This window comes from Peromyscus maniculatus, chromosome 23 (genome assembly GCF_049852395.1).
Source record: "Peromyscus maniculatus bairdii isolate BWxNUB_F1_BW_parent chromosome 23, HU_Pman_BW_mat_3.1, whole genome shotgun sequence".
Classification (NCBI taxonomy): domain Eukaryota; kingdom Metazoa; phylum Chordata; class Mammalia; order Rodentia; family Cricetidae; genus Peromyscus; species Peromyscus maniculatus.
In genome coordinates, this window is record NC_134874.1 from 16,265,373 (window position 1) to 16,293,333 (window position 27,961).

Genomic DNA, 27,961 nt, shown 5'->3' on the forward strand with positions numbered 1-27,961 from the left:
TTGCCATGGCTGCGGGCGTTCAGCTTGGCAACATGGCGTCGGCCGGGCGGCGAAGACTGCAGCTTTCTCTCCTCCGGACCACTGCGGGCTTGTGAGGCTGATCTGGCCCCGGGATGGGATCTCTGTCACCGCTCGGCCTCCTGTGGGGGCTCCTCCTGCTGCAGGACGTCCTAGGACCGCTGCGTGGGGACCCGGGTGTGTATGGCGGGGTACGGCCTGCATGGCCCAGGCTGAGGGAACCTGGAGCTCCTAGGATCCCGGAAGCCAGGGCCATCTAAAAAGCCAGCACGCGCACCCCAGGCACAGGTTCTGCGCTGGCTAATCCTTCCCCGCACCCTTCCTTCTCTCCTAGTTTTCATCCCACCTTTCATCCGGATGTCCAGCCCTGAGGTCAGCGCGTCCCTGGTCGGAGGCGGTGAGGATGTCACCGTGTCTCTGACTCCGCTGCAGGTCGAGAAAGGTAAGAGTCTGGCTTTTCTTGGGAGCGCGGGTGCTGCCCGCAGAGCTGCTGGGGTGGGGAAGAAAGGCAGTGTCTCTGTGTGTTGTAGAACAAAGAGGTCCCGGGGACAGGTTCTGGAAACGGGAGCTTGAAATAAAAGTGGCCAACAAGCCAGGCATGGCATGCACGTGCCTTTAATCCCGGCACTGAGGAGGCAGAGGCAGGTGGATCTGCGAGTTCCAGGCCAGCCTGGTCTACATAGTGAGGCTTGTTTTTTTCAAAGAAAAAAAATTGGCCAGTATTCTTTGAGCTAGCCCCCTGAGATTCCCACACAGCATCCCAGGGTTCTCATAAGAACAGTAGGATCTCTTTGTCCCATTGACAAAGGAGGAGACATACTGCTTGGCCAGTCTCATGCGGTGTGTCTGGGGATTCCCACCCTAAGGCTCTCGACTCCCCTTAGCTGCCAGACCCTGATGCCTTGCGTTAATTTCTCCCTTAGGAGTGTTACCATTTCCTACTTGTGGTGGTCTCAGCAATGATACAGGAGATTGGAATGTGACCGTGAGCCCTGGTGTGGTAAGACCCAAGGCACCTGTAGAGGCCTCCTGTTTAGGCTTTGTGCAGGGCTGTAAGTGTGTGTGTGTGTGTGTGTGTGTGTGTGTAAGATTAGGAAATGGGGATGGACATGGTGGTGCACATCTTTTGTTCCAGCGCTCTGGAAACAGAGGCAGATGGGTTTGAGGTCAGCCTTGTTTACACAACAGGTTCAATGGCAGACAGAGATACACAGGGAGATCCTGTCTCAAAAAAGAAACAGAAAATCTGGAAATGGAGCTGTGTACATGGCTCAGTGGTTAAGAGTTCTTTCCAGGGCTGGAGAGATGGCTCAGTGGTTAAGAGCACTGACTACCCTTCCAGAGGTCCTGAGTTCAATTCCCAGCAACCACAGGGTGGCTCACAACCACCTGTAATGAGCTCTGGTGCCCTCATCTGTCCTGCAAGGACACATGCAGACAGAACACTGTATACTTAATAAATAAAAAAATAAAATAAAAAGAGTTCCTTCCAAAGAAAGAGCCAGAGGCCAGTTCCTAGTACTGGTGGCTAATAAACACCTGTAACTCTAGCTCTGTAACTCATCCAGCATCCTTTTTTAAAAATTATTTATTTTTATTTTATGTGTATTGGTGTTTTGCCTGCATGTATGTCTGTGTGAGGGTGCCGGATCCCCTGGAACTGGAGTTACAGACAGTTGTGAGCGGCCATGTGGGTGTAGGGAATTGAACCCAGGTCCTCTGGAAGAGCAGCCAGTGCTTTTAACCACTGAGCCATCCCTCCATCCCCAAGCATCTAGCATTCTTTTTGGGTCACTGTTGGTACACACACACACACACACACACACACACACACACACACACACACGGCATGTACACATACAAACACACTCATAAATAAAAAGAAAAAAATTTTAAAAATCAGGAATTCAAACCAGGCAGTGGTGGCGCACGCCTTTAATCCCAGCACTCGGGAGGCAGAGGCAGGCGGCTCTCTGTGAGTTCAAGGCCAGCCTGGGCTACAGAGTGAGTTCCAGGACAGGCACCAGAACTACATAGAGAAACCCTGTCTTGAAAACACCCCCTCCCCCCTCAAAAAAAATCAGGAATTCAGCTGAGAACATGGTTCAGGAGGTAGAGTGTTTGTCCAGCATGTGTGAAGCCCTATGTCAGTCCCAGCAACATGCATGTGCATGTATATATACACTCACTAAATAATACGCACACACACACACACACACACACACACACACACACACACACACACACACACGCACGCTACATTAACAAAAGTAATCATGAAAAAAGATCCAGAGCTTGGGTACCACGGATTGGTTGAAAGTGAAGGGGGTGTGGCCATCTTCGCATCGTCAGGTCTTCTGTGAACTGAGCCGCCTTGTATCCGGCTCTTTGGTCAAGCGAAGCGAGGCTCACGAGGGCGTTTACAGGGTGTCCTGGGACGGGTTCTCAGCATTACAGCTGCTCCCGGTGAGTCACAGCCCTGTTTTCCTTGCAGAGCGGGCTGGAAGTGACGGTACGGTGGAGGAGGGGTCTGCACTGGTGCTCCGTGAACGGGACCGCCTCCTCCGCAGAGCTCCCGTGCGTCCTGCAGACTCTGCTGGTTTCTGCCTCCCACAATGCATCCTGTTTAGCGCACCTGCTCATTCAGGCGGAGATTTACCCCAACACGTCTGTGACCCACGGTGCATCAGGCAAGAGACGTCTGTGATCAAAACATTTCTGTCTGTCACCATCTGAAGATTGTGTAGGGTGGGCAGTTACGAGATGGGGCTCTCTGGTTGTTATTTTGTTTTTGTTACTGCTATTTTGATTTGTAGTTGTTTGTTTTGAGACTGGGTCTCACTGTGTAGCCCTAGTTGGCCTAGAACCCACTATGTAGACCAGTTTGCCCTTGAACTCACAGAAATCTGCTGCCCCTGCCTCCTGAGTTTAGTTTTTTGTTGTTTTTTTTTTAATGTATGTGTGTGTGTTTGGGTGAGTATATGTGTACTGGGTGTCTGCAGGACCCTGAACAGGCTAGAAGAGGGCATCAGATCCCAAGTACCTGGAATTACATGCAGATCCCAGGTCCTCTGCAGGAACAGAGGGTCCTCTTGACCACTGAGCCTTCTTTCCAGACACCTAGACTCAACTTTTGAATCTCTTCTGCCTTCCTAAATGTACTATTTTTGTTTGTTTTTGAGGTTTTTGCTTTGTATCATTTTATTTAATTAAAATCTAGCCAAGTGGCTGGTGGCGCACGCCTTTAATCCCAGCACTTGGGAGGCAGAGGCAGGCAGATGTCTGTGAGTTCAAGGCCAGCCTGGTCTCATAGTGAGTTCCACGACAACCAAAGCTATAGAGAGACCCTGTCTCTCTCACACGCACGCACGCAAGCATGCACGCACACACGCACGCACGCACGCACGCACGCACGTCTGGCTCTCCTGACACATCTTTTGTAACCACTTTCTGTCCTTTGGGGAGAAGGTATAATTTGTTTCCATGCATTGATTCCCGTGGCTCTACTTAAGATATTATTGGTCAAACACTAATGGAGGCTGGCCGCCTGTCTCAGTGCTGACTGGAAAGGACACAGCACTCCTTTCTCTTCTCTTCTGCTGTGCAGATGACGGCAGGAGCCTAAGCATGCATTCTCCATGTGGCTCCCATGTGGTAGCCAGGTCCATCATGTGGCTGACCTCTGTGCCTCGCTCACTGATGTGGCTCTCTCTCTCCCTCTTCAGCTCCCGCCTATGAGTCTATAATAAACTTCTTTCTAAAACTCAAAAAAAAAAAAAAAAAAAAAAAAAGAAGGGACTGTGGGCGCAGCTCGTGTGGTCGAGTGCCTGCCTAGCACACTCAAAGCTGTGGGTTCCATTCCCAGCAATGCAGAAAACTGAGCAAGGTCATGCTTGTCTGTAATCCCAGCACTGGGAGGCAGAGGCAGGAGGATTAGGAAATCCAAGGTTGTTTTTGGCTACATAGTAAGTTGAGGACAGCCTGAGCTACATCATAATACTATGTTTAAAAAAAAAAAAAAAAAAGCCCTGAGGGCTGCTTGCTGTAAGCGCTACCACCGTGGCTCTCTTGCCTGCAGCAGGCTCCAGCATCTCTTGCCTGTGTAGCTATGGCTGGAATTGATCTTACTGAGCTAAGGTTAGACTCTAATTCAGAACCATCCTACCTCAGACTGAATGCTAGGATCATGGGTGTGCACCACCATGCCCTAATTTCAGTTCGTGTTCTGAGACTCACATAGCCCAGGATGACCTGGAGCACACCATGTACCCGGGGCTAGCCTGAGCTCCTGACCCTCCTGCCTTTGCCTCCCAAGTGCTAGGATGACAGGTACGAGCCACCATACCCAGGTCAAACATTTTTTAAAGGAAGAAAAAGGAGTCTTTCTGAAGAAAGCAGTGTTTTTTGTAATGCTTAAAATGCAAAACGAGCCAAGAACATATCCAGTGTGTCTTTCGGAAAGCTCCTGGAGAAAGCTGGTAAAGAGGAAAATATTTGCAGGAGGCCCTTGCTTTGAAAGTGTTTTCCTCTGTGGGCCGCAGATGCTCAGGGGTGAAGGGTGCATGTTCTTCCAGAGGACCCAGATACAGTTCCTAGCTCCTTGATTGGGTGCCTCACAGATGGGGAACTCCAGCTTCGGAGGCTCCAATGATCTCACCTGGCACCCACACTCATGTATACACACACACACACACACACACACACACACACACACACACACACAGAATTCAAAATAAATCTTTTTTTGGAGACAGGGTTTCTCTATGTATCCTTGGCTATCCTGGAACTCACTCTGTAGACCAGGCTGGCCGTGAACTCACAGAGATCCTCCTGCCTCTGCCTCCTGAGTGCTGGGATCAAAGATGTGTGCTACCATCACTTGGAAGTATTTTCCATACTAGGTTTCCATGTCCACCCAGCCTATCCAATTCAGGGAGTTCCAGGTTCAGTAAGAAACTCTGCTTTAGAAACATAAGGTGGAATACCTGGCATGGTGGTGCACACCTGAAATCCTGGCTGTCTTGAGGCGGAGACAAGTAGATCTCTCTGAGTTCAAGGACAGCCAGGCCTATATAGTGAGATCCGGAGTCAAAACCAACAGCAACTAAGGTGAAGAGAAAACACCTGACTTCTGGCTCTGCTTCCACACACATGATGTCACACATACACATGCATGTACACACACACACACACACACACACACACACACACACGCACGCACGCACTCTTATACATCATGATTCAGCCTTTTGTGAATCTAAAAAGTGTGTTCATGCTTTGTGGAACTGCTTCATAGCTAAGCTGTTTCTGCTCATATGTGCTTTTCAGATAACACGACTGTCATTCCTAACCAAGTCTATCATCCTCTGGGTCCCTGCCCTTGCGACTTGACAGCCAAGGCCTGTGACATTCGCTGCTGCTGTGACCAAGTGAGTTCTTTCTGTTTACCAGGCTACCTGAGAGCACTGGGAAACACCATCAGTTGTGTGTCGTCGTCCATCCGTCCGTCCCATCCCCCCCCCCATCCCCTGCAGCTTTGGATAGGTGACAACAGGGATTATATTTTATATTTCATGTTTAAATCATTGGTTTGTTTGTTTTCCAGATAGGGTCTCAGGTAGCCCAAGCTGGCCTGGAACTCTCAGTGTGGCAGAGGGGTAGCCTTGAACTCTTGATCTTCCTTCCTCCACCTCCGAGTTACAGATTGTGTGGGTTTTTTTGTTTTGTTTTGTTTTGTTTTGTTTTTCTGAGACAGGCTTTCTCTGTGTAGTTTTGGAGCCTGTCCTGGATCTCGCTCTGTAGATCAGGCTGGCCTCGAACTCACAGAGATCCCGAGTACTGGGATCAAAGGCATGTACCACCGCTGCCCGGCTTGCAGATTGTGTTTGAATTGAGTATTTTCTCTTCTAGTAGATTCTGTAGTTTGTGGAGGAAAGAGAAAAGTCTATGTCTTTGGGTAAACTCTCAGTTGGGAAAGGTATAGCTGAAGGATGCTTTTAATCTTACTATAAAATTTTTATTACATTTATTATTTGTGGCGAATGGTGTGGTGTGGTGTGTGTGTGTGTGTGTGTGTGTGTGTTATAGAGGCTTTTGCCACAGTATACATGTGGAGGTCAGAGAACAGCTTGTAGGAGGTTCCAGGAATCAAACTCAGGTTTGGCAGCAAGTACCTTGACATGCTGAGTTACATTGCCAGCACACACACCACACACACACACACACACACACACACACACACACACACACACCTTTTTAAATTTAATTTTATTTATTTATTTAATTTTTTTTGGTGACAAGGTCTCACTGTGTAATCTAGGCTGGCCTCAAACTTAAGGCAATCCTCCTGCCTCAGCTTTCCTGAGCGCCAAGATTGAAGGCACAAACCACCACACCTGGTTTCTAATACACATCTTAAAATCTTAAATTTAAGAGAAACGAGAAGCATGTTCGATAGTACCCAGGGAATTTTGCACAAATATGGTTGTATGTGGTTGAGATATTTTTGCTTCTCCCCCTGGGAAAATGCAGTGTTTTGTTGTTGTTTTTGTTCTTTTGTTTTGAGTCTCATTGTATAATGTTGGCTAGCCTGGAACTTGCTCTGTAGACCAGGCTGGCCTCGAACTCACAGAGATCTGCCTGTTTCTGTCTCCCGAGTGCTGGGATTAAAGGGCTATGGTTACTGCTCTTGAGCATGGTCTTGCTGTGTAGCCCTGGCTGGCTTGCTCCTCCCTCTGCCTGTGTGGTATGACCCCCGCCACAACAGCCTTGCCTGCCTGAGTCAGAGGAGGACAGTGCACAAAGACCTGTGTGCTTAGCTGTTTTGAGACAGGGTCTCACGTAGCTACGGGTGACCTTGAACTCCTGATTCTCCTGCTTCCAACTCCCAAGTGCTGGAATGGCAGATGGGTGATACCATACCAAGCAACAACTACCACCCCGTGATATTAAATACACACCAGGGAATACATCACCATAGTACTGGGGAGGAGAATCGGGTTACAGGTCAGCCGTAGCAACCTCACAGATTATCGGGCAGCCTGGGGTACACGAGACCCTCAAAAAAACAAAACAAGCAAACGCAAAAGAAGTGGCCGTCAGCCGGGCGGTGGTGGCGCACGCCTTTAATCCCAGCACTCGGGAGGCAGAGCCAGGCGGATCTCTGTGAGTTCGAGGCCAGCCTGGGCTACCAAGTGAGTTCCAGGAAAGGCGCAAAGCTACACAGAGAAACCCTGTCTCAAAAAAACCAAAAAAAAAAAAGAAAGAAGTGGCCGTCAGAAACCTGCCTGCAGTGGCTGGTTTTAGTCATTGTGTTAGAGTGACGTGCACCCATGTGTCACTGCAGTGTATGGACATGATCGGGACGGCTGCAGTCAGCAGGCGCACACTCATGGCACTGCCAGGCTGTACCCAGTCTGTCACTCACAGTAATGTGACCTCCTTCACTACCCGCCCGCGGAGCTGGCTGTATTGTGTATTATGTTAGCCACTACTGTCGGCAAAGCCTAGCTCCAGGGAGGTTAAAACCGAGAATCGTCATGAACGTGAAGCCAGCCTGGTCTACATAAGGAGACTTCTCTCTCATAACGAAAGAGCGGGGCTAGATGTGGTGGTGCACGTGTATGCACAGGCATTACATGCAGGCAGAGCACCCATACACATAAAATAAAATAAACATGTTATTAAAAAAAAAAAAAAATAGGTAGCCCTGGTCTGTATAGCTAGTTCTAGTCAGAGCTTCTCAGTGAGACCCTGTCTCCAAATAACAAGAAACCAAAAGGCAGTAGGTAGCAGGACTTGGTGGCGCACACCCTTAATCCCAGCACTCAGGAGGCAGAGGCAGGTGGAGCTCTGTGAGTTCGAGGCCAGCCTGGGCTAGATCATGAGTTCCACCCAGAGAGACCTTGTCTCAAATTAAATAGATAGACAAACACACCAATTATATTTTGTGTCGATGATGTCTTCAGATAACCCACATTTGTACTTTGTGCATGATGTCAATTTTGATTTTGAGGTACCGGGATTGACTGTAGGCCTCACACATGCCAGGATACACTGAGTAGTGTATCCAGCCTTTCTCTGTTACTTTAACTTTGGAGACAGAGTCTTGCTAAGTTGCCCAGGCTGGTCTTGGACTTTTGGTCCTCCTACCTCAGCGTCCTGAGTAATTGGGATCACACACGTGGCTCTGGTCCTGGTTTTTGGTGATGTGTCTACAGTGTGTGTGTGTGTGTGTGTGTGTGTGTGTGTGTGTGTGTGTGTGTGTGTGTGTGTGTGTGTTATGGCTCATGTGTGCACATTTGTGGACAACCTTGGGTGTCATGCCTTAGGTACCATGCATCCTTATTTTATTTTATTTTTTTTGGAGACAGGACCCCCTCACTGAACCTGCAGCTGGCAGAGTAGGCTGGCTGTCTAGTGAGCCCCAGGGATCCCCCTGTTCCTGTCTCCCCAGCACTGGAATTATAATCGTGGGCCACCACACCTGGCCTTTCCGTGTAGATTCTCGAGGTCGAGCTCAGGTCCTTTGCGGCGGGCATTTTCACTGACTGAGCCACCTCCGCGGCCCCAAGGAGCTCTTCTCGTGCCGCAAAGCCCTTTGGGAGGAGATGGATTGCTTTCGTGGCTGCTGGGTCTCAGGCCGATGGCCTCAGGGGCTGGGTGGTCATGCGAGCTGCGGCTGGTGCCACGGTTGGCGCTGAGGCGCCTTCACTGTCCTTTTCTCCGTTTTCAAGGACTGCCAGCCGGAGGTACGAGAGCTGTTCCAGCAGGCCTGCTTCTCCAGCGTCTTCGGAGGGGACGTCAACCCTCCCTCCCCCCAGCTCTGTGCAGCTGGCCCTGCTCATGAGACCCCCGACTGGTTTCCCTTCCTGTGTGTGCTCTCACCCCCGTCCACCTCACCGTTCCTCGGGCACTTCTACCACGGCACCATGTGAGCAGCTGCTGCCCTGCCGGGAGGGGCCGCTTCTTAGGCTCACCAGGTTTCCTTTACCGGCCCTTAGACGTGGGTCGCATGTTTTTCCTCACTGGGTTGCAGTTAGCGAGGTCATTTCTCCCAAAGTGTTGGAAAGAACTGAGAAAAAAAAATAAACCAGCAGATCCAGCCAGCCGTTGGCATCGACTTTCCGGCATGGATGAAAGAGCCAGGGCCCCTCAGGGACTTGAACTTTCTGTGTCTTATAGTTTAGTATCTTTGTTGTTGTTGTTTTGAGACAGGGTTTCTCTGTGTAGCCCTGGCTGCTCTGAAACTCACTCTGTAGACCAGGCTGGCCTCGAACTCACAGAGATCCGCCTGCCTCTGCCTCCCAAGTGCTGGGATTAAAGGCGTGCACCACCACCTCCACCACCACCACCTCTGTGCACATACACACACACACACACACATGCACCCCTCGCTGAAAAAATTTACAACTATGATCTTTGTAAATAAAACAATGAAGAGCTGGGGTTGGGGTTGTATCTCTGAAACCCCAGCGACCAGGAGGCAGAGACGGAGGATCAGGAGTTCAAGGTCATTCTTGGCTATAGAGAGAGTTTGAGGCCAGCCTGGGTTGCATAAGCCCCTATATCAAAGCAAAGAGGAAGCATTAAAGGGTGATTTGTGTCTCAGCAGATCATTGTAGTATTTTCAATTATCTTTTTTTTGTTTTTTAAGGGTACAGGTGGGGTGGCGGGGGGAATGGAACTTCACCCTATTTGCAGGCTCAGCAAACCCCCTGGGCCCGTGGATAATCTCTCTTACCAACTTGCAGTTCCCCCAGACATGACCCCGCCTTCGAAGCTCATCTGCACCTCGACCTAAGAGACTTCACGGATGCCGGTTACAAACAAGGAGATCCCATCATGACCACGACGGGGTATTTCACCGTCCCTCAGGTAACGCCTTTATTTTCAACGCTCGGATTTAACTAGTGTCGTCCATCCGTAAGATTCTCCCCCTAAGCAGCGGATTTTCCTCCTGTGCATTGACTACTAACAGTCTCTAGATCGAAAAGACTCCTTCTTCACACACACACACACACCCGTCTTCACTAAGTCACAGCATGTATAACAACACCAGGCGTCGCTGTGCAGACTCCTCGGAGGCGGTGGTCAGCCTCCACTTCATTCCCTTTTGGTGTTTTGCGTTTTTGTGGTGCTGGCACTGGAACTGAGGGCCTTGCGTACTCCAGTCAAGTGCTCTACCACCAAGCTACATCCCCAGCCCCAGCAATTTCTAAGAAGCTCTAAGTATGTGACTGTGTATAACATTCGGAATGTTGAAACATCCTGGAAGGCTGGGAAATCTTTGTTTTTTCTCAAGTCCATCATTAGTAGGACACCTTGCCTGTGGGAGGAAAGCATGGATGCATGACAGTTTGTTATGCCTGGGAAACTTTTTTGTTTATTTGTTTTGAGACAGGGTTTCTCTGTGTAGCCCTGGCTGTCCTGGAACTCACTCTGTAGACCAGGCTGGCCTCGAACTCACAGAGATCCTCCTGCCTCTGCCTTCCGAGTGCTGGGATTAAAGGCGTGCGCCACCACCACCCGGCTTCCTGTGAAACTTTTTATGTTATTGAAACTCTCTGGGGGGTGGGGGTGGTCCTTAGCAGTAGAGTTTATTGTTATTCCGTGTGGGGCCCTGACTTGCCCACCTCCCTCAATATTCAGGTTGTGATGAGGGAGCGCTAAGGTTAAATATAATCGTGACTTGTTCGTGGACAGGGCCAGGGCCCTTCCCCGAGGTATGAGAGAAGACTCGGTTGAGTAGTGGCTTCCGGACTTGACTCCCTAAAACTGGTCACCTTGAGTCCTAACTTGACTTTGTCCAACAGTAGCAGTGGGCAGCGGAAAGCAACTTGGAGTCGGCTAGTTTTGAAGCAGGGTGGTGCACTGTAGCCTAGACTGGTCCTGAACTTAGAACCGTCCTGCCTGGACACCCCCCGAGTGCGCAGGATCACAGGCTTGAGCACCACGCTTGGGAATGCTCTTAAGACGGGAAGGAGGAATCGGTGTACCATATTTGTCCCTTGCCGTCAGGTGTCCCTAGCTGGGCAGTGTCTACAGGATGCCCCAGTGGCTTTCCTGAGGAATTTTGATATTAAATGTGCCGTCGATCTGGAAGTGCACCAAGAGCGAGATGGCGTTGTCCCTGAGGACGTGAGGATCCGCACGGCGGCAGGTAGGCTGCCTTTGCGGTTAGCATGGGGTGGTAATTGGGAAAAAGCCCTCCCTCCCCATGTGTAAGCCTGGCTCGGCGTCCGTCAGGGCCCATCTGTTGGTTGAGGATGGTGTTTTCCACGGGAGAAGTGCAGTCCGTCTGAACAGCACCCTGCTCATGTGGTCACTGTTTTCCTCTCAGCAAGCACCGAGCCCCATCCACCCCGGACCAAGCACTGAGCCCCATCACCCCAGACCAAGCACCGAGCCCCATCCACCCCAGACCAAGCACCGACCCCCCCCCATCTTTATTGTCAGTTAAGTTAGGTCTCCAGAATGTCCCGTGAGTACCATTGGCTTCCTGTACAATACTGTGTACCCTACACTCCCGAGGAGCCCCAGACCTTTCAGTACCGGCAGAGAGAGTCGGCATCTTCTCAGCAGTGAGCCACTGAGCGCTTGTCTGTCTCTGCGTTTCACGTCGATGGAACCATTCCTTTGCAACTGGCTCCCGGGACCCTCCCGAGGGGTGAGGAAGGACCGCAGAAGGATAGACAGACTCACATTGAGAAACTGGGCTAGGTCAGGCCGGGTCGTCTAACTGCCACTGTATATAATAACCTGCAGCCGTGGTGTGTGTGTTAGGTACAGCACAGGGGAGGCCAGCTGGTCTCTGTAGGTCTCTATAGACGGTGGGCTCAGGCTCTGGCTATCCAGGAGGAAGGTACAGTTGCTAGTCCCTTCACATACAGATGAACAGTTCATATACTCAGAAAGCTTTGCCATTTTTTTTTTCTTTTTTGAACCTGGCCTGTATGAGTGATGGCTTTGCTAATTTCCCATGGGCCAGTTGGTCTTGGAGTCCATGCTCATGTCCAAGTACACCCTCACTCGGGACCTCACTCACCCGGGCTTCCTCTGCTCCCCGCACTTTGCCCTGTGGCCCTCCTGTCCTGCTTCTTTCACTTAACATCATCTTTTTTGTTTTTTGGGCTTTTGTTTTGTTTTGTTTTTTTCCAAGACAGGGTTTCTCTATGTATCCTTGGCTGTCCCGGAACTCGTTCTGTAGACCAGGCTGGCCTCGAACTCAGAGACCTGCCAGCCTCTGCCTTGAGAACGTTGGGATCTAAGGCGTGTACCACCACCGCCCAACTGTAGCATCGCCTTTTGAAAGCACGTGCGTCTCACATTTTCTTTTTTAGGGCCAACGAGTGTATCCCACTCTGTGGCTCAGCCACATTTCTTTGCCCATTGGTGGGCTGACGGATACTTGGCTTGTCGCCACCTTTTGGTTTTGTGACCAGGGATGGCGTGAGCATTGGGGGACACAATTTTGTGGGATATAGAGCGGGGTTGCCAGGCCATGGAGTTTACTTGGCGATCTGAGGGGACACAGGACTCCCCCAAAGTGACCGCCCCGTGTTCATTCCATGCCGCAGCTCTTCTTACAGAGCAGCACCCCAGGGGTGCTGGTGCCCACTGTGGGTACAGTGAGGTGCCAGGAGCAGAGGGACCCCAGCCTCTGATGATGGAGGAGGGGAGAAACGGTGCCGGATCTCACCACAGGCATGGCTGCATAGTAGCGCCCCCCCCCTTTTTTTTTTGAGATAGTATAGCCTAGGGTGACCTTGAAATCACTATATTGATAAAGATGACCTTGACCTTCCGATCCTTCTACCTTGTGACTGCTGGGGTTACAGGTGTGTGTCACAAAGCCTGGCTCCCAGTTACCTCAATAAGCCTCCTGTAAGTAGGTGAATGGCACCCGTGATAAATCTCATGTCGCTGTGGAAGTTAATTTGCTGGGGGATGTTCGATCACACCGTGAACAGTTTGCTTTTGCGATAATTAAGTAGAATTAACCTTGCAAGGGTCAGGAGGCTGAGTTAGCTCCTAGTTGACAGAGAGTATTCACAGAGCACCAGAGGGCGCCTGGAAGAGATTGAGATGCCCCAGAAGGAGCGGGGTGGTGGGTGGGGGCAGGGGGTGGTGGGGGTGGTGGGGGTGCAGCTCTTTTTGTTGGGTGGAGCGGAAGGACGAGATCTTTGGGAGGTGCCAGCGAGGAGAGAAGTCAGCTAGTTGCTACTCAGCCTGTCTGAGCTAGCAGGTTTTCACCCCAGCCTTTGAGTCTTATGTGTAAAGAGAGCGATAGAGATCTAGTTAAAGCTACTTTTAGTGTTAACGGCAGAGGCTGTTCAGGGCAGTGCCTGCGGGAAACGATTCCCCACCAGGCTGCAGCCTGAGTGGCTGGGCCTCCACCAGAGAAGCAGGGCTGGTAACTTCGGAGTCGCAATCGCTGGCTGAAATAGCAGTAGATTAAGGCTCAGCCACAGTGTTGAAATTAAACCATTAATTCTGTGTCCTTTTAGGCCTGGTCACACCAACAGTAACCTATGAGGAAGCCACTGACCTGGACAAGCTCATCTCTGGTCCAGGTACATCAGTGTTACATGTTCATGCCACGTCTACAAAACGCAGGTGCTGTTTCCTTTCTATTTGATTGTATTCTTGAGACAGGGTCTCACTATGTGGCCCTGGCTGCCCTAGAACTCCCTATATAGACCAGGCTGGCCTCGAACTCACAGAGATCCGCCTGCTTCTGCCTCCTGAGTGTTGGGATTAGAGGTATGCACCACCGCTGCCTGGCTTTTTAAAACAATTTTTTAAAGATTCATTTTTACCTGTGTGTGTGTGTGTGTGTGTGTGTGTGTGTGTGTGTGTGTGTGTCTGGAGTGGGAACTGAGCTTGTGCACATCAGTACAAGTGCTCTTCCAGTCCACAAGAGGGAGTTGAACCCCTGGAGCTAAAGTTAGAGGCAGCTGTAAGTGACCAGACAGGGGTGCCTGAAGCCAAACTTGGGTCCTCTGGAAAAGTAGTCCTTGCTCTTAACCCATGAGTCACCGCTCCAGCCCCTGTTATTCGTGTTTTTGAGACAGGGCCTCACCATGTAGCCCAGCAATCACTTGGCCTCTTGAGGGCTGCTGAGTGGCTGGCTGTCTGCGTCTCATCCTCCTAGTGAGGTACGTCACCAGAGACTGTCGAAAGTATCTCCATTGTGAATTGAAGGAGGAGGGCCGCGGAGATGGTTTGGAGCGGTTGTTGCCATGCAGGTGGGAAGACGTTCATGTGGTCCCTGCCGTGTGTGTAAAGGCTGGGGGGTGCAATGCCATGCACGACATCCCCAGCTCTAGGGAAGTGGAAACAAGAAGATCCCTGCATCTCAGCAGCCCACTGGTCTAACAGAGTTGGTGAACTTAGGTTCAGTGAGAGATCCTGCCTCAAAAAAAATCAGGCTGGGTAGACGTGATGGCGGGCACCTTTAATCCCAGCGCTTGGGAGGCAGAGGCAGGGGCATCTGTATGCATTCAAGGCCATCCTGGTCTACATAGCAAGTTCCAGGACAGCTAGAGATATATAGTAGAGACCTTGCCTCAAAAAACAAAACACAAAAATAAGATGATGGGCCAGAGGGATGGATGGTTCAGTGGGTGAAGGTGTTTGCAGCCAAGCTTGAGGACCCGAGTTCAATCCCTGGGACCTGTGTGGTGAAAGGAGAAAACCAACTCCTGAAAATTGACCTTTGACCTCCACTCAGGCACTGTGACAAGCCTGCACCTATGCGTGCGTGCGTGCGTGCGTGTGTGTGTGTGTGTGTGTGTGTGTGTGTGTGTGTGTATGTGTGTGTATGTATGAAGTATATGCAAGGGTATGTGTACCCATGCAGGAAAACACACTAATAAATAAAAATGTGAAAAAAGGAAAGATGGAGAGTAATTGAGGAAGAGACCCAGCATTGAACTCTGACCTGTACATGCAGCCATGGGCATGCACACAAATACACACAGGAGTATTTACACATGTGCAAACACACAAAATAATTAAAAGTTTAAAATTGGGGGGCTGGAGAGATGGCTCAGCGCATAAGAGCGTTTGCTGCTCTTGCAGAGGACCCGGGTTCAGTTCCCAGCGCCCACATGATGGCTCACAACTCTAACTTCAGTTACAGATGATCAGACGCCCTCTTCAGCCCTCATGGGCGCCAGTCACACACCATGGTGCATACGCTTGCATGCACATGCAAGCAGGACCCTTGTACACCTTAAATAAAAGGAATAGATCAATCTTTAAGAATTGGTGGAGGCTCAGCAGAATTGGGGGACGCTCCAGCAGAGTTTTGTCACATGTTCTTCTTGGGTGGCTTCTGTGAACTATTGTGACCTCAGCCACCCTCTTACAGGCCCTGAGAGGATGTACTGCAGGGTCCTCTCCAGCTCTCAGGTTCTGACAGCCTGTTCTTAAGCGTCTCTTAGGTTGTTAAGAACCCTTGAGGGCACAGCATGTTTGTTCTTGTCTGTTTTATTTTCTAATCTTTGTGTGTGTGCGTGCACGTGCATACGTACGTCCGTGCTTGTGTGCGTGTGCGTGTGCGTGTGTGTGTGTCTGTGTGTGTGTGTCTGTGTGTGTGCATGTGTGCATGCGTACGTCCGTGCTTGTGTGTGTGTGTGTGTGTGTGTGTGTGTGTGTGTGTGTGTGTGTGTGTGTATGTGTGCAGGCACATGCATGGAACTCCAAGCACAAGCTTGGCTGTGGGTACTCGTCTCTCACTTTATTTGAAACAAGGCGTCTTATTCTTTGCTGCATGTGTCAGGCCAGCGCCGGGATTGAAGCTGACCTCCCTCAGTTGGCTGGCTGTGGGTTCCTGGGATCGGAGCCATCTCTCCAGCCCCCTTTCCTGCCTGCCTTTCCTGGTAGTTGAGCTTTGCAGCTGGGATGCAGCCAGAGAAGGCGTGTGGGTGTGGCTGATTTCAGCAGCCCTTTGTTTTGAATGAAGGTGTGGTTTATATTCCTTTCCAGTGGGTTATGACCTTGTTCCTGGCTGTGTGTTTGGAACTCATACTGTCTAGTAGCTGCCCGGCCTCAAGCCTCTGCTTCTGGAGCATGAGTGCCCCAAATGCACACTTCTCATATGAACTCAGTACCCGGGACACAGGAATCAAAGAAAAGGGACAGAATCATTCAGGGACTGACGTGGAATAGAGGATGTGGCTCACTGACTTGGGACCACAGGAAGCTCCGTGGAGGAAACAGTGGCCTGGCTTCCTTAGGGAGCTGGAGCGATGGGCTGTGGGGGAGCCCACTCAGGCAGAGAGAGCCCCAGTAGCAGACTTCAACTCAGAGAGGGTTTTTCTTCTTTGCAGACAGACTTTTAAACAGTGGATCTGCCCCCAGAAATGTGAATGTGGAAGAGCATTATGTTTTCAGATGGCAGAATAATTCCATCAGCGGACTAGACATCACCATCATCAGGGCAGAAGTCAGTGCCCACCAGAAGGGTAATGTTGATGTGGGGCCGGGAATGCCTGGAGTTTCAAGTGTTTTATCTTCCAGTGGTTTCTGTAACTATAACCCTTCCAGTGAAGCCACACTTGTTTATCATGGGTGTTTATCACTGAATCAAGGGGTCAGTAATCTTTGTTGTTGGTTTTTTTTCCCTCAAGACAGGGTTTCTCTGTATTGCCCTAGCTGTCCTGGAACTTGCTTTACAGACCAGGCTGGCCTTGAACTCACAGAGATCCACTTGCCTCTGCTTCCCAAGTGCTGGGATCAAAGAAGTGTGCTACCACCACTGCCACCACCACCACCGCCACCACCACCTAACAGAAGTCAGGACATCAAATGTAATTTTGTGCCAGGCATGGAGATTCACACCTTGTAATGCCAGAACTCAGGAGGCTGAGGCAGGAGGATTGATAGTGCATTCAAGAGCAGTATAGATACATATAGTGAAGCCCGGTCTCAAAGGAACAAGGGTAAAAAAAAATGGTACCTTTAAAGTAAATGGTACCTTGGCTGGAGAGATGGCTCAGTGGTTAAGTGCACTGGCGGTTCTTCCTGAGGACCCAGGTTCAGATCCCAGCACCCACATGGCAGCTCACAGGAGATCAAGTGTCTCCACAGATGCCTGCAGTGGCATGCACACATTGACACACATATACATGTAATTAAATATAAAGTCTCACAGGGCAGTGGTGGTGCACGCCTTTAATCCCAGCACTCGGGAAGCAGAGCCAGGTGGATCTCTGTGAGTTCGAGGCCAGCCTAAAGTCTCTAAGAAAATAAATAGTATCATTGGGCTGGCAAGATGGCTCTGCTGGGAAAGGTGCTTGCGGCCAAGCCTGACAACCTGAGCCCAATCTCCCAGAACTGACTCCTGCAAGTTGCCTTCATGCACCCACACACATACATGCACACTAAATAAAACATAATTTTAAAAGAAGGAAAAGAGTAGACTGAGCATGCTAGTGTATGCCTTTAATCGCAGCACTCGGGAAGCAGAGGCAGGTGGATCTCTGTGAGTTCGAGGCCAACCTGGTCTACAGAGTGAGTTCCAGGACAGCCAGGGTTACACAGAGAAACCCTGTCTTGAAAATAAAAAATATATATAAATAAGTATGTAAATAAATAAATAATAAAGATAGAGTATCACTTTGTAGCCCTTAGCAGGAATTTTCTGTGCAGTTCAGATTGGCCTCCACCTCAGAGCAATCCTCCTGCCTCAGCCTCCTGAGTGCTGCGATTACAGCGTGCATCACTGTGCCTGGCTCATGGGAGTTAATTTCTTTCCCCAATGAAATGGCGTACATTATGTCTCCTGTTTCTTTTATCTCTAGGAACAGTGGCGCAGAGATTCACAGTGAAGTTTTTAAGCCATAACAGCGGTGATGAGAAGGAATCTTCTGGAAATCCAAGTAGGGTGACAGTGCTGGTCTGTACAGATCTGAGGGTGGCACTTCCTGGGCTGTTCCTTGGTTATAAGGAACTATCCCGAGTTATGTTTGTCTCCTTGGCCTGTTTCTTTATCGTGTGGCAGTCTGCTTCCTCCCATGGCAACTTAATATTTTAATATACAATGTTGCTTTAAATGCACATTTTATTCTCTCTAGCTTCTGGTCTTTCATTTTTATATTTTGTGGGTTTTTTTTTTTTTCTTTCCTGGTTTTGTTTTGCTTTGTTTTTCATAGGGTTTCTCGTGTAGTCCTGGCTGTCCTGGAATTCTCTATGTGAATTCAGAGATCCGCCTGCTTCTGCCTCCCAGTGCTGGGGTTAAAGGCGTGCGCCACCACCCCTGGCTATTTTATGTATGTGTGGTGTTTTTAATGATTTATTTTTATTTCATGTGCATTGGTGTTTTGTCTGCATATGTGTCTGTCAGATCCCCTGGAACTGGAGTTACAGACAGTTGTGAGCTGCCATGTGGTTGCTGGGAATTGAACCCGGGTCCTCTGGAAGAGCAGGCTGCACTCTTAACCACTGAGCCATCTCTTGGGTCACTTTTTTAAAATTATTTTTATTTTTTGTTTGTGTGTGTATTCACTGACATGTGACACTTGTGTGCAGACTCCCATGGAGGTCAGAAGAGGGCGCCAGATTCCCCTGGATCTGGAGTTTCAGGCAGTTGTGAATTGTCCAGCATGGGTGCTGGGAACCAACCTTGGGTCCTCTGTTGCTCTTAACCACTGAGCCGTCTCCCCAGCTCCTGGGAGTTCTTGTAATTTTGTTTTTGAGGCACGGTGTCGTGTGTAGCCAAGGCTGGCCTTGAACTCTGCGTCTGAAATGCCCTCCCTCAGCCTTCAGAGTAGGTAGGACTGTAGGCCCTGTGCCACCCGCCTGGTGCCCTTGGCCTTTTGGGGAACCTGATACTCTTGTTGTGTGGCCACTGCCCTCTGGGTGTGGCAGCCATCATCACCTTAGTCAGAGCAGTTGTGACAGCGTCTCCAGGAGACCCTGTTTCCCTCCCAGCTGCTTGGGAGGTGCTGGCACACAGGAGGGGTCCTTCATCCCTGCAGCAGGAAGTCACGGCCCGTGCTGGTGGGGTTCTCAGTGCTGCGGCTGTCTTTTGTGTGTGTGTGGTTTATTTATTTTTATTTTATGTGCCGTGGTGTTTGACCTGCATGTACATCTGTGTGAGTTGGATTCTCTAGAACTGGAGTTACAGACAGTTGTGAGCTGCCATGTGGGTGTTGGGAATTGAACCCAGGTCCTCTGGAAGAGCAGCCAGTGCTCTTAACCACCGAGCCATCTCTCCAGCCCCGCTGTGGCTGTCTTAAGGCCACCCTCACTCCGTGGGTGAGCCCACCAAAGCCGTGGGCTCACGTCTCCTGAGTCCATGTTCATTCACGTGTGGTCAAGGGACGGGTAACCCCAGCTTGCTGTACATCTGCTCATCTCGTGATCTTTTGGCCCCCCTTGGTGCCTGTTATACCCTGTGGAGCTGCTCAGCCCCTGAGACGTGCTCACGTATGTGGAGTTGGTAACATTTTAGATACTCGGTGATAAATACAATACATTAGGCAATAAGTAGAAATCGCCATCCTCTTGCCTCAGCCCTCCAAGTGTTGGGGTCGCCTGCTGCCGTGCTGGCCCCAGGGGTGGTGTTTACAAAGCTCCGCCTCCGAGGCTGTCTGATGTGAGCGAAGATGCCAGCTCTCTCTGCTTTGTTTGCTGTGTCTAGGTTACCAGCTTGGCAAGCCAGTCCGAGCCCTGCACGCCAACGGGACGAATGTCACTGCCCTACACCTCTGGCGGCCAGGTGATGGGGGTTTGCTCATTTGCTCCCTGACAGACTGGAGTTGGAAACATTGGTTTATGGGGGCGTGGTGGGCAGGGGCTGCTTTTTGTGTTCCTGTGGCTCTCCCCCCCACCCCCAAGGATGCCTAGCACGTTGTACCTAAAGTCCTGGGTATTCGTAAGAGCGGTTCAGGCATGATGGCGCTGTCCGCGGCCAGCATGCTGCCCCTTGGAGAGAGAACCGTTCCCTCTGAACAGTGGGCACCCAGTGCTGTACACCCAGTGGGTTGTTCACGTCTGCCAGAAGCGGCAAAGGCCTGCTGGCAGGGAGTCACTGAATCTGGTCCAGGAATTCTCGCACAGAATGGTGTCTTTGTTTGGCTTTGAAAAGACCAGAAGGATTAGACCAGGGGTTCTCAACCTTCCTAACCCCTTCTTCAATACAGTCCCTCATGTTGTGGTGACTCCCAAGCATAAAATTATTTTCATTGCTACTTCATCACTGTAGTTTTGCTACTGTTATGAATTGTGATGTAAAGATCCGATATGTAACCCCCAAAGGGTTCACGACACATAGGTTGGAAACCATCAGGTTAGCGTAACAATAACTCAGTTTGCAGAAATTGGACACTTTATTTTTTCACTTTCCATTATTGGTTTTGTTTTGTTGAGCCCCATGTGCTGGCACATCCCTATTATCCCAGCACTTAGGATGTGGAAGCAGGAGGATCAGGAGTTCAAGGTCATCCTTGGCTACTTAATCAAATCAAGGCCACCCTGGGCTATCTGAGACCCTGTCTCAGAAAGGATAAACATTAAGACTTTTTGTTGGTTTAATTGAAACCGGGTCTTTCTATGTTGCCCAGGCTGACCTTGAACCCCCATGCTCCTGCCTCAGCCTGCTGGGTAGCGCTGAGAGAGTTTCCAGGGACATCTTGGAAGTAAATCTTGACTTGTATTTAGCAGAACAGTGGGAGACTCATCTTTCTGTTACAGCTGGAAGGGGCTTGTGCACATCAGCCGCTCTGAGACCAATTTTATTTGGAGAGAATGCACTCGCTGGCTGCCTGCTGGAGGTGGGGATTAATGAGAACTGTACGCAGCTCAGGTGAGTCTCAGTCGGTTGTCAAACAAACAGGGTCTGGGGATGGTTCAGCAGGTGAAGGCATTTGCTGCCGAGGTTGATGATCTGAGTTCAAGGCCACGACCCCTGTGGTGGAAGGAAAGTGACTCATGAAGTTGTCCTCTGACCTCCCAAGTATGCCACGGTACATGCATACCTGCGTACATGCACACATACACAAATGCTTAAAAAACTAAATGCAAGGGCTGGAGAGATGGCTCAGGGGTTAGGAGCACTGGCTGTTCTTCCAAGGACCCTGGTTCAATTCCCAACACCCACATGGCAGCTCACGCCTGTCTGTAACACCAGTTCCAGGGGATCTGACACCTTCACACCAATGCACATAAAATAAAGTTAAATAAATTATTTTTTTAAAAAAACTAAAAACAAGCAAAAAAAAAAAAAAAACAGTTGAGTATCATTTATTTAGGCTTTTCATGATCTCATGAAAGGTTCTATCTAGTTCTAAAATATTTTCATCACCCAAAATGGAAATCTATATGTATAAGCAGTTACTTTCCCAGGTCTTCTCTCCAAAGCCTCGGGTATAAAGTACCCTGCTTTCTGCTCCTGTGGCTTTGCCTGTTCTGGATATTAACTGGAATCATGCCCACTCTGCCGTTTTCCATGTCATAGCATGCTCTGGAACTCCGTTGGTTTCTATGGTGACTCGTAGACTGCCTTTGTGTCTGTTCACAGCACATCTTGTTTATGCCCCTGGGTTGATGGACAGCTGCGTTCTCTGTCATTTGGCTGTGTGCACTGCTGCAGACAGCCCTGTACTAGTTTCTGTTTGAATGCGCTTACTATTCTTTCTTTCTTTTTTTGAGGGGGGGGCTGTTTTTCGAGTCAGGGTTTCTCTGTGTAATTGTCCTGGCTGTCCTGGAACTCGCTCTGTAGACCAGGCTGACCTCGAACTCAGAGATCCACCTGCCTCTGCCTCCCGAGTGCTGGGATTAAAGTTGTGAGCCACCACCCACCCGGCTTGAGCAACAAGTGTTCTTAACTGCTGAGCCAACTCTCCAGTTTATACCCCCACACGCGCACCCTGTTTTTAATGCCAGTTTCTCCAGCAACCTTTAATCTGGGCTCCCAGCAAAGACCAAGTGGCCAGTCTTGGGCAAGGACTTGAGGACAAGCCCTGCTGGCCACTGGCTGAGAAGTGTCGTCTTCCTCCCTCGCAGGGAGAACGTCCTCCAGAGGCTGGATTTGCTGATACAAGCGACACACGTCGCGAGGAGAGGCAACTCGGACTTCGGCGATCTGAGTGATGGCTGGCTGGAGGTCCTACGTGAGTGTGTGGCCATGCACAGAGGCTTACTGCTGTTGAGCCTGTGGGTACCACTCATGGCTCTAGAGCCCGATGTATTTGACTAGAGCTCTGTACTGCAGGCAGGAAGCTATTCACAGCTCTGCCGTGGCTTTTGCTTCACACAGGAAACCCCCAGGAGCTTCCTCTGGCTGACAGTCTGGGCTCGGAGACCTATAGGGCACATCAGTTTGCACTGCTGCTTTGAGCTCCCCAGAATATTGGCATTGAGAGCTGATCTGGTAGTTTATAGAAGCCACTTTGTCAGAGCGTCTGAAAAGATGGTGCTGAGGGCAAGGGGCCTAGATTCAGACAACCTAGACCTCCGAATCCATTTGTGTGCAACACCCAGCGTGGGCAGATGTCTAAAAATCAGATTCATGAGTGCTAGGAAATGGGGAGGTACTCTTGTGATCCGGAGAGTTCTCTACAGGAAGATCTGAAAGTGAATCGGACTGAAATGTGGCTCAGTTTCCTGTCTAGTCTGTGCAGGGCCCCTGGGTTTGAGCCCAGCACCAACTTCCTCCCAGATCCAAAACCAGTCCACAAAAAGAAACAGCCTGAAAGTGGAGGCGGTCTCTCGGCTCTGAATTGCTCACTTTGTAGGGGACTGAGCAGGGACTGGGGTGTGGCTTTCAGGGGGCCTGCCTAGCTTGCTCTCTTGTGACCCTGCACTTGGCAGTGTTATTACAGTGCCTCCAGGCAGGAAATTGATTATTTATCTAACCCATAGGAACCAAAGATGCTAGGATGAGTTTTAAATATCTTTTTTATATGACTTCTGATAGGGCGATGATGGTCCAGCATAGTCTGTGACTTTTTTTTTTAATTTAAGAATTTTTTAAATTCATTTTACATACCAACCACAGATTCCTCTCCCATCTCTCCTCCTGCTCCCTGCCAGCCTTCCCACCTCTGACCCACCCCCCATCCCCTCCTCCAAAAGGGTAAAGGCTCCCATGGAGAGTCAGCAAAGCCTGGTACATTCACTTGATGTAGGACAACACCCCTCTCCCCTACATCAAGGCTGAGCAAGGCATCCAACCATAGGCAATGGGCTCTAGAAAGCCAGCTCATGCACCAGGGATAGCTCCTGATCACACTGTCAGGGACCCCTCAAACAGACCACGTTACATAACTGTCTACTGAATGCAGAGGGTCTAGTCCGGTCCCATGCAGGTTCCGCAGCTGTTGGTCTAAAGTTTGTGAGTTCCTACGAGCTTGGTTCAGTTGTCTCTGTAGATTTCCCCATCACAATCTTGACCCTTTTGCTCATATAATCCCTCTTCCCTCTCTTTGACTGGACTACCAGAGCTCAGCCTGGTGCTTGGCTGTGGATCTCTATATCTGTTTCCATCAGTCACTGGATGAAGGCTCTCTGATGACAGTTAGGGTAGTCACCAATCTGAGTACAGGGGTGTAGCCTGTGTCTCTTTACTGTGGTTCTGCATTGTTCCCGACAGAACACTTGGGAGCTTTCAGGGACAACAGGGACAAGCTTAGACTCTGATCATTTTCTCTCTCTCTCTCTCTCTCTCTCTCTCTCTCTCTCTCTCTCTTTGGTTTTTCGAGACAGGGTTTCTCTGTGTAGTTTTGGAGCCCGTCCTGGATCTCGCTCTGTAGACCAGGCTGGCCTCGAACTCACAGAGATCCGCCTGGCTCTGCCTCCTGAGAGCTGGGATTAAAGGCGTGCGCCACCACTGCCCATTTCATTTTCTCTTAAAAAAAAAAAAAAGATTTTATTTTTATTTATGTGTGTGTGTCTGTGTCTGTGGAAGTTTATGCTATATGTGTGCTGGTGCCCTTGGTGGCCAGAAGAGGGCATCAGATCCCCTGGAGTTGGAGTTGTAGGTGGTTGTTGGGAACTGAACTTGTGCCATCCACAAGAGCAGCCCATGCTCCTAAATGCTGAGACATCTCTGCAGCTCCAGACACTGACTCTTTATGCTTAGTTTTATTATGTGGGTTGGGACCTCATTCACCCACACAGGGAAGCATTTAGACACCACCCAGGTGAGTAGTGCCTGTTTCTGCTGGGTGGACGTGAGGTCACATAGCCGTGGAGTGACGACAATCAGAGCTTGCTAGAGAGTAGAGCCTGGGGACTGGGAGCCAGGCTGTGTCACCTTCCATTCCTTAGGGTGTCATGTGGGACACTATGGGACGGCTGCTCTAAACAGATGTCTCACTCGACATTCCTGCAGGTGTTGACGCCCCTGATGCAGGTCCCGACCTGCCCCTGAGCCGCGCAAATGGCATCTGCCCGGAAGTCCCTGCCCAGCTCACCATCCGCTTCCTCGTTGCCGAAGCTGGGTCCGTGGAAGGGGTGTCTCAGCAGGAGATCCTTGGCGTGGAGACAAGGTGTGGTCCCCTCCTGAGAGTTGCCCAAAGTCTAGAGCAGGATGAGGGCTGGGAATACTGGGCGGGAATCTGCGCACTTGCAAACGGGGGTTGTTAGGGATCTGGCTGTGGTGAGCAGAAGGCGCAAACATCGTGTCTGAGACTGAACCAGCGTGAGAGCCGCCGCCGCTGTGTGCAGTGCCGAGTGTAACTTAACGCCGTGAGCCTGAGTGACACCCTGCCGACAGAGTGTGGCCATTGGCTGGAGGCTTTGACGGCACCCGAGGTTCAGATCACGGAACTGTGTGAGGCTTTGGACAGTTTGACATGCAGTCACCTCATCTGAGAAATGACGGTGTCTGTGTGTTGTGTTTCTCCCTTGTGTGACAGGTCCTACGTAGCAAAAAGTGACGCAGGCTGTTCAGTTTGTCAGAGTCCCCATGCTGCACGCTCAGAGAGGGCCTCTTCCTTGTCACCTCCGGCTCGCCCTGCCCTGGGACTGCCTTCTCTCTCAGGGACGTCCTCCTCAGTCCTGCAGGGCCCGCACCAGCTCAGCCTCGCCGAGAGGCTGCCTTGTCAAAAGAGATCTGGGCAGACTTACATTTGTCCAGCTAGGTCACATGTTCCTTTCAGAACCATGTGCTATGACCAGGACAGTCAACAGCTGTGACAGGCAAGCTCTGGATTCAGACTGGTGTCTTCTGACCTGCTGAATGGAGAGTGGCGAGTGGTGTGTCCCCACCTCTAGAGAAAGTTGGGGAGCAATTACCAGAATAGGAGGAGGGATGCCTTTTCCCCATCAGATCTACTTCAGAGCATTGGGATGGAGTCAGTGGCCTCTCTTCCTAAGCAGGGCTCCACCACTGAGCAATGCCCCAGTCCCACAGTACTGTTTTGAGGCTTCCTTAACATAATATGTAAAAAGCACCTTAGTTCTGTGCTGCAGGCATGGAATGCCTTCAATAAATGGCCAGCTGATAATAGGCTGTTGGAGACAAGCAATCTTTGCTAAGAGAACCCAGTGATGGGCATAGGGACTGGGAGATTCTCTCTTGTGTCTAGACTTGAGAAATGGATGCTGCGATACTTGGATTCCCTGGGGTCCTGAGTCAGACTTCCGATGGATGGAGGCCACACTGCCTTACAATCTTCTCCTTCTAGGTTCTCCACAGTGACCTGGCAGTACCAGTGTGGGCTCACCTGTGAGGACAAGGCCGATCTCCTCCCTCTCAGTGCCTCAGTTCAGTTCATTAAAATCCCTGCGCAGATGCCCCGCCCTCCGACAAGGTGAGCCAGTCAGAGGCTGATGGGCTAGCCGGTTCCTTCCTGCTGCTCACTTGTTCTTCCTGCGACCTTCTCGTGTGTTCTTACAGGTTCCAGATCAACTTCACGGAGTATGACTGTACCCGGAATGAGCTGTGCTGGCCTCAACTTCTGTACCCTCTGACCCAGTATTACCAAGGTAGGGAAGGCAGGTTCCTGCATGTTGTCAGTTATGTTATGCCGATTAAAACTATTCAAGAGTCAATGTATAAATGTCACAGACAACCTAAAACACATAGAAAGACTTAAAAGAAGAAACCACACCCCTGCCGATGCTTTATTAACTATTAATGGTGATCACAAATAATCAATAAATAATTATCTTCAGAGTCAAGACAGGATAACTCAGTTGTTACGGGGTGGGGTGGGGTCCCTGCAAATGTCATGGCAGGCAGGGTAACAAACCTTGAAGAGATGGAAAAGAAAATTTAGTTCAGCCTGACTTAGCCAGACTGGATCAAACTCCAGGAGTCCGATGCCAGGGGGTTTATTGGCAGCATATTTTAACACAGTACAATTTGGGGAAAAGTGTCCTGATGTAATACAACTCCTGGTGTACAAGGAGACATAATTACATTGAAACCCAACTCAAAGTACATGTCCTTTCTTCCATGATAGGGAGAGATAGGCTACCTGTACTAGCTTAGGGGCCTAGGGAAGGATCTGTTGTGATCTCAGTCATACAAGTAGTGTACAGGTCATTTGGTCTAATCCCCATCTCTGGTCCTGGTTGTGGGAGCTTGGGGGAGCCCTTGATTATATAGATAATATAAGGGTCATTTGGGCCATTCACCGTCTCTGGTCCTGGTTGTGGGAGCTTGATATGGCCTTGCCCTACAGATAGCATAGTTCACCAGGCTGTGAATCACCTCCAATTCCCAGTCTTCTGGATGGAAAAACAGGTTATACGTTCTCTCCTATGAGAAGACAATCCTGCCTGCTTAACATTCCTGGTTTCCCTGGTGATCGGTGGGTACAAGGACCTTTGTGCTCCCAACAAGTTGTCGTTTGCTGTCTTTCAGGAGAGCCCCGTTCCCAGTGTGTTGCCAAAGCCCTGATGCTGCTGGCCCTCCTCATGCTGGCCACACTCCTCAGTCATCCTTGGATCAGAATGTGCCAAGGCTGGCACTCAGCCTCCATCTACCACTGACTTTTCTCCAAGGCTCAGAGCATCCACTCAGTGGCTCCCTGTAGGCCTGTGTGCCTCTCTGAAACCTATTGGTTTGAGACAGGGTCTCACTATGTAGCCCTGTCTTGCCTCCAAATGCACAGGGATCTTCTGCTTCTGCCTCCGGAGTGCTGGGATTAAAAGCGTGTACCACCATACCTGGCCTCTCTGAAACATTTTAATAAACAAAATGTCTATTTTTGTAGAAATGCTTAGTGTTAAGTGTTTTTAAATCAATTACCGAGATGTTCAAAGTGGCCCAGAATGGTCCTTCTTGCTGCCCGCTGGTTGTAGGGGAGTTGGTGTCCCTGAATGTCAGAGACCGAAGCCCAGCACGAATTCCTAATCACAGGGGTTTTATTTTGATCAGACTTAATGCAAGCATATAAGAATAAAAAAAAGAGCCAGGTGGCAGTGGCATACACCTTTAATCCCAGCACTTGGGAGGTAGAGCCAGGCGGATCTCTGTGAGTTCGAGGCTAGCCTGGTCTACAGAGTGAGATTCAGGATAGGCACCAAAATGACACAGAGAAACCCTGTCTCGAAAAACCAAAAAAAAAAAAAAAAGAAAAAAAAAGAAAAAGAATAAAGAAGGATCGATTGATTACTGTCTCATATTCCAGAGAAAAGGTTAGAAAATGCTTATAAAGGCTCTTTAGATTAAAATTAAATTTTATTTCTTATTATTATTGTGCATGTCTGTGTGTGAGTGAGCTCAGGTGCGAGCACATGGAGGACCACCTCTGGCAGTCAGCTTTCTCCTGCCTTGGATCTGGGTTGTCAGGCTTGTGTAGACGACAGTGCCTTTGCCCATGAGCCAGCTCAGCATCGCTATAGTCTTTTTGTTTGGTTTTGTTTTTTCGAGACAGGGTTTCTCTGTGTAGTTTTGGCGCCTGTCTTGGATCTCGCTCTGTAGCCCAGGCTGGCCTCGAACTCACAGAGATCCGCCTGTCTCTACCTCTCGAGTGCTGGG

The 27,961-nt window shown here is 50.0% G+C and overlaps 1 protein-coding gene across 1 annotated transcript; it reads left to right on the forward strand.

Moving 5' to 3' along the window:
• Tctn2 (tectonic family member 2) lies at nucleotides 1-27,197 on the forward strand. Its single transcript, XM_076560210.1, has 18 exons — nucleotides 1-195; nucleotides 353-460; nucleotides 942-1,018; nucleotides 2,513-2,708; nucleotides 5,347-5,447; nucleotides 8,754-8,950; nucleotides 9,771-9,894; nucleotides 11,038-11,179; nucleotides 13,527-13,592; nucleotides 16,356-16,490; nucleotides 17,829-17,906; nucleotides 19,670-19,747; nucleotides 20,722-20,833; nucleotides 22,033-22,139; nucleotides 24,362-24,518; nucleotides 25,659-25,784; nucleotides 25,871-25,959; nucleotides 26,843-27,197. The coding sequence occupies exons 1-18, from the start codon at nucleotides 114-116 to the stop codon at nucleotides 26,968-26,970; spliced, it is 2,103 nt and encodes a 700-aa protein (XP_076416325.1). The 5' UTR covers nucleotides 1-113; the 3' UTR covers nucleotides 26,971-27,197.
• Nucleotides 27,198-27,961: the final 764 nt, after the last annotated feature.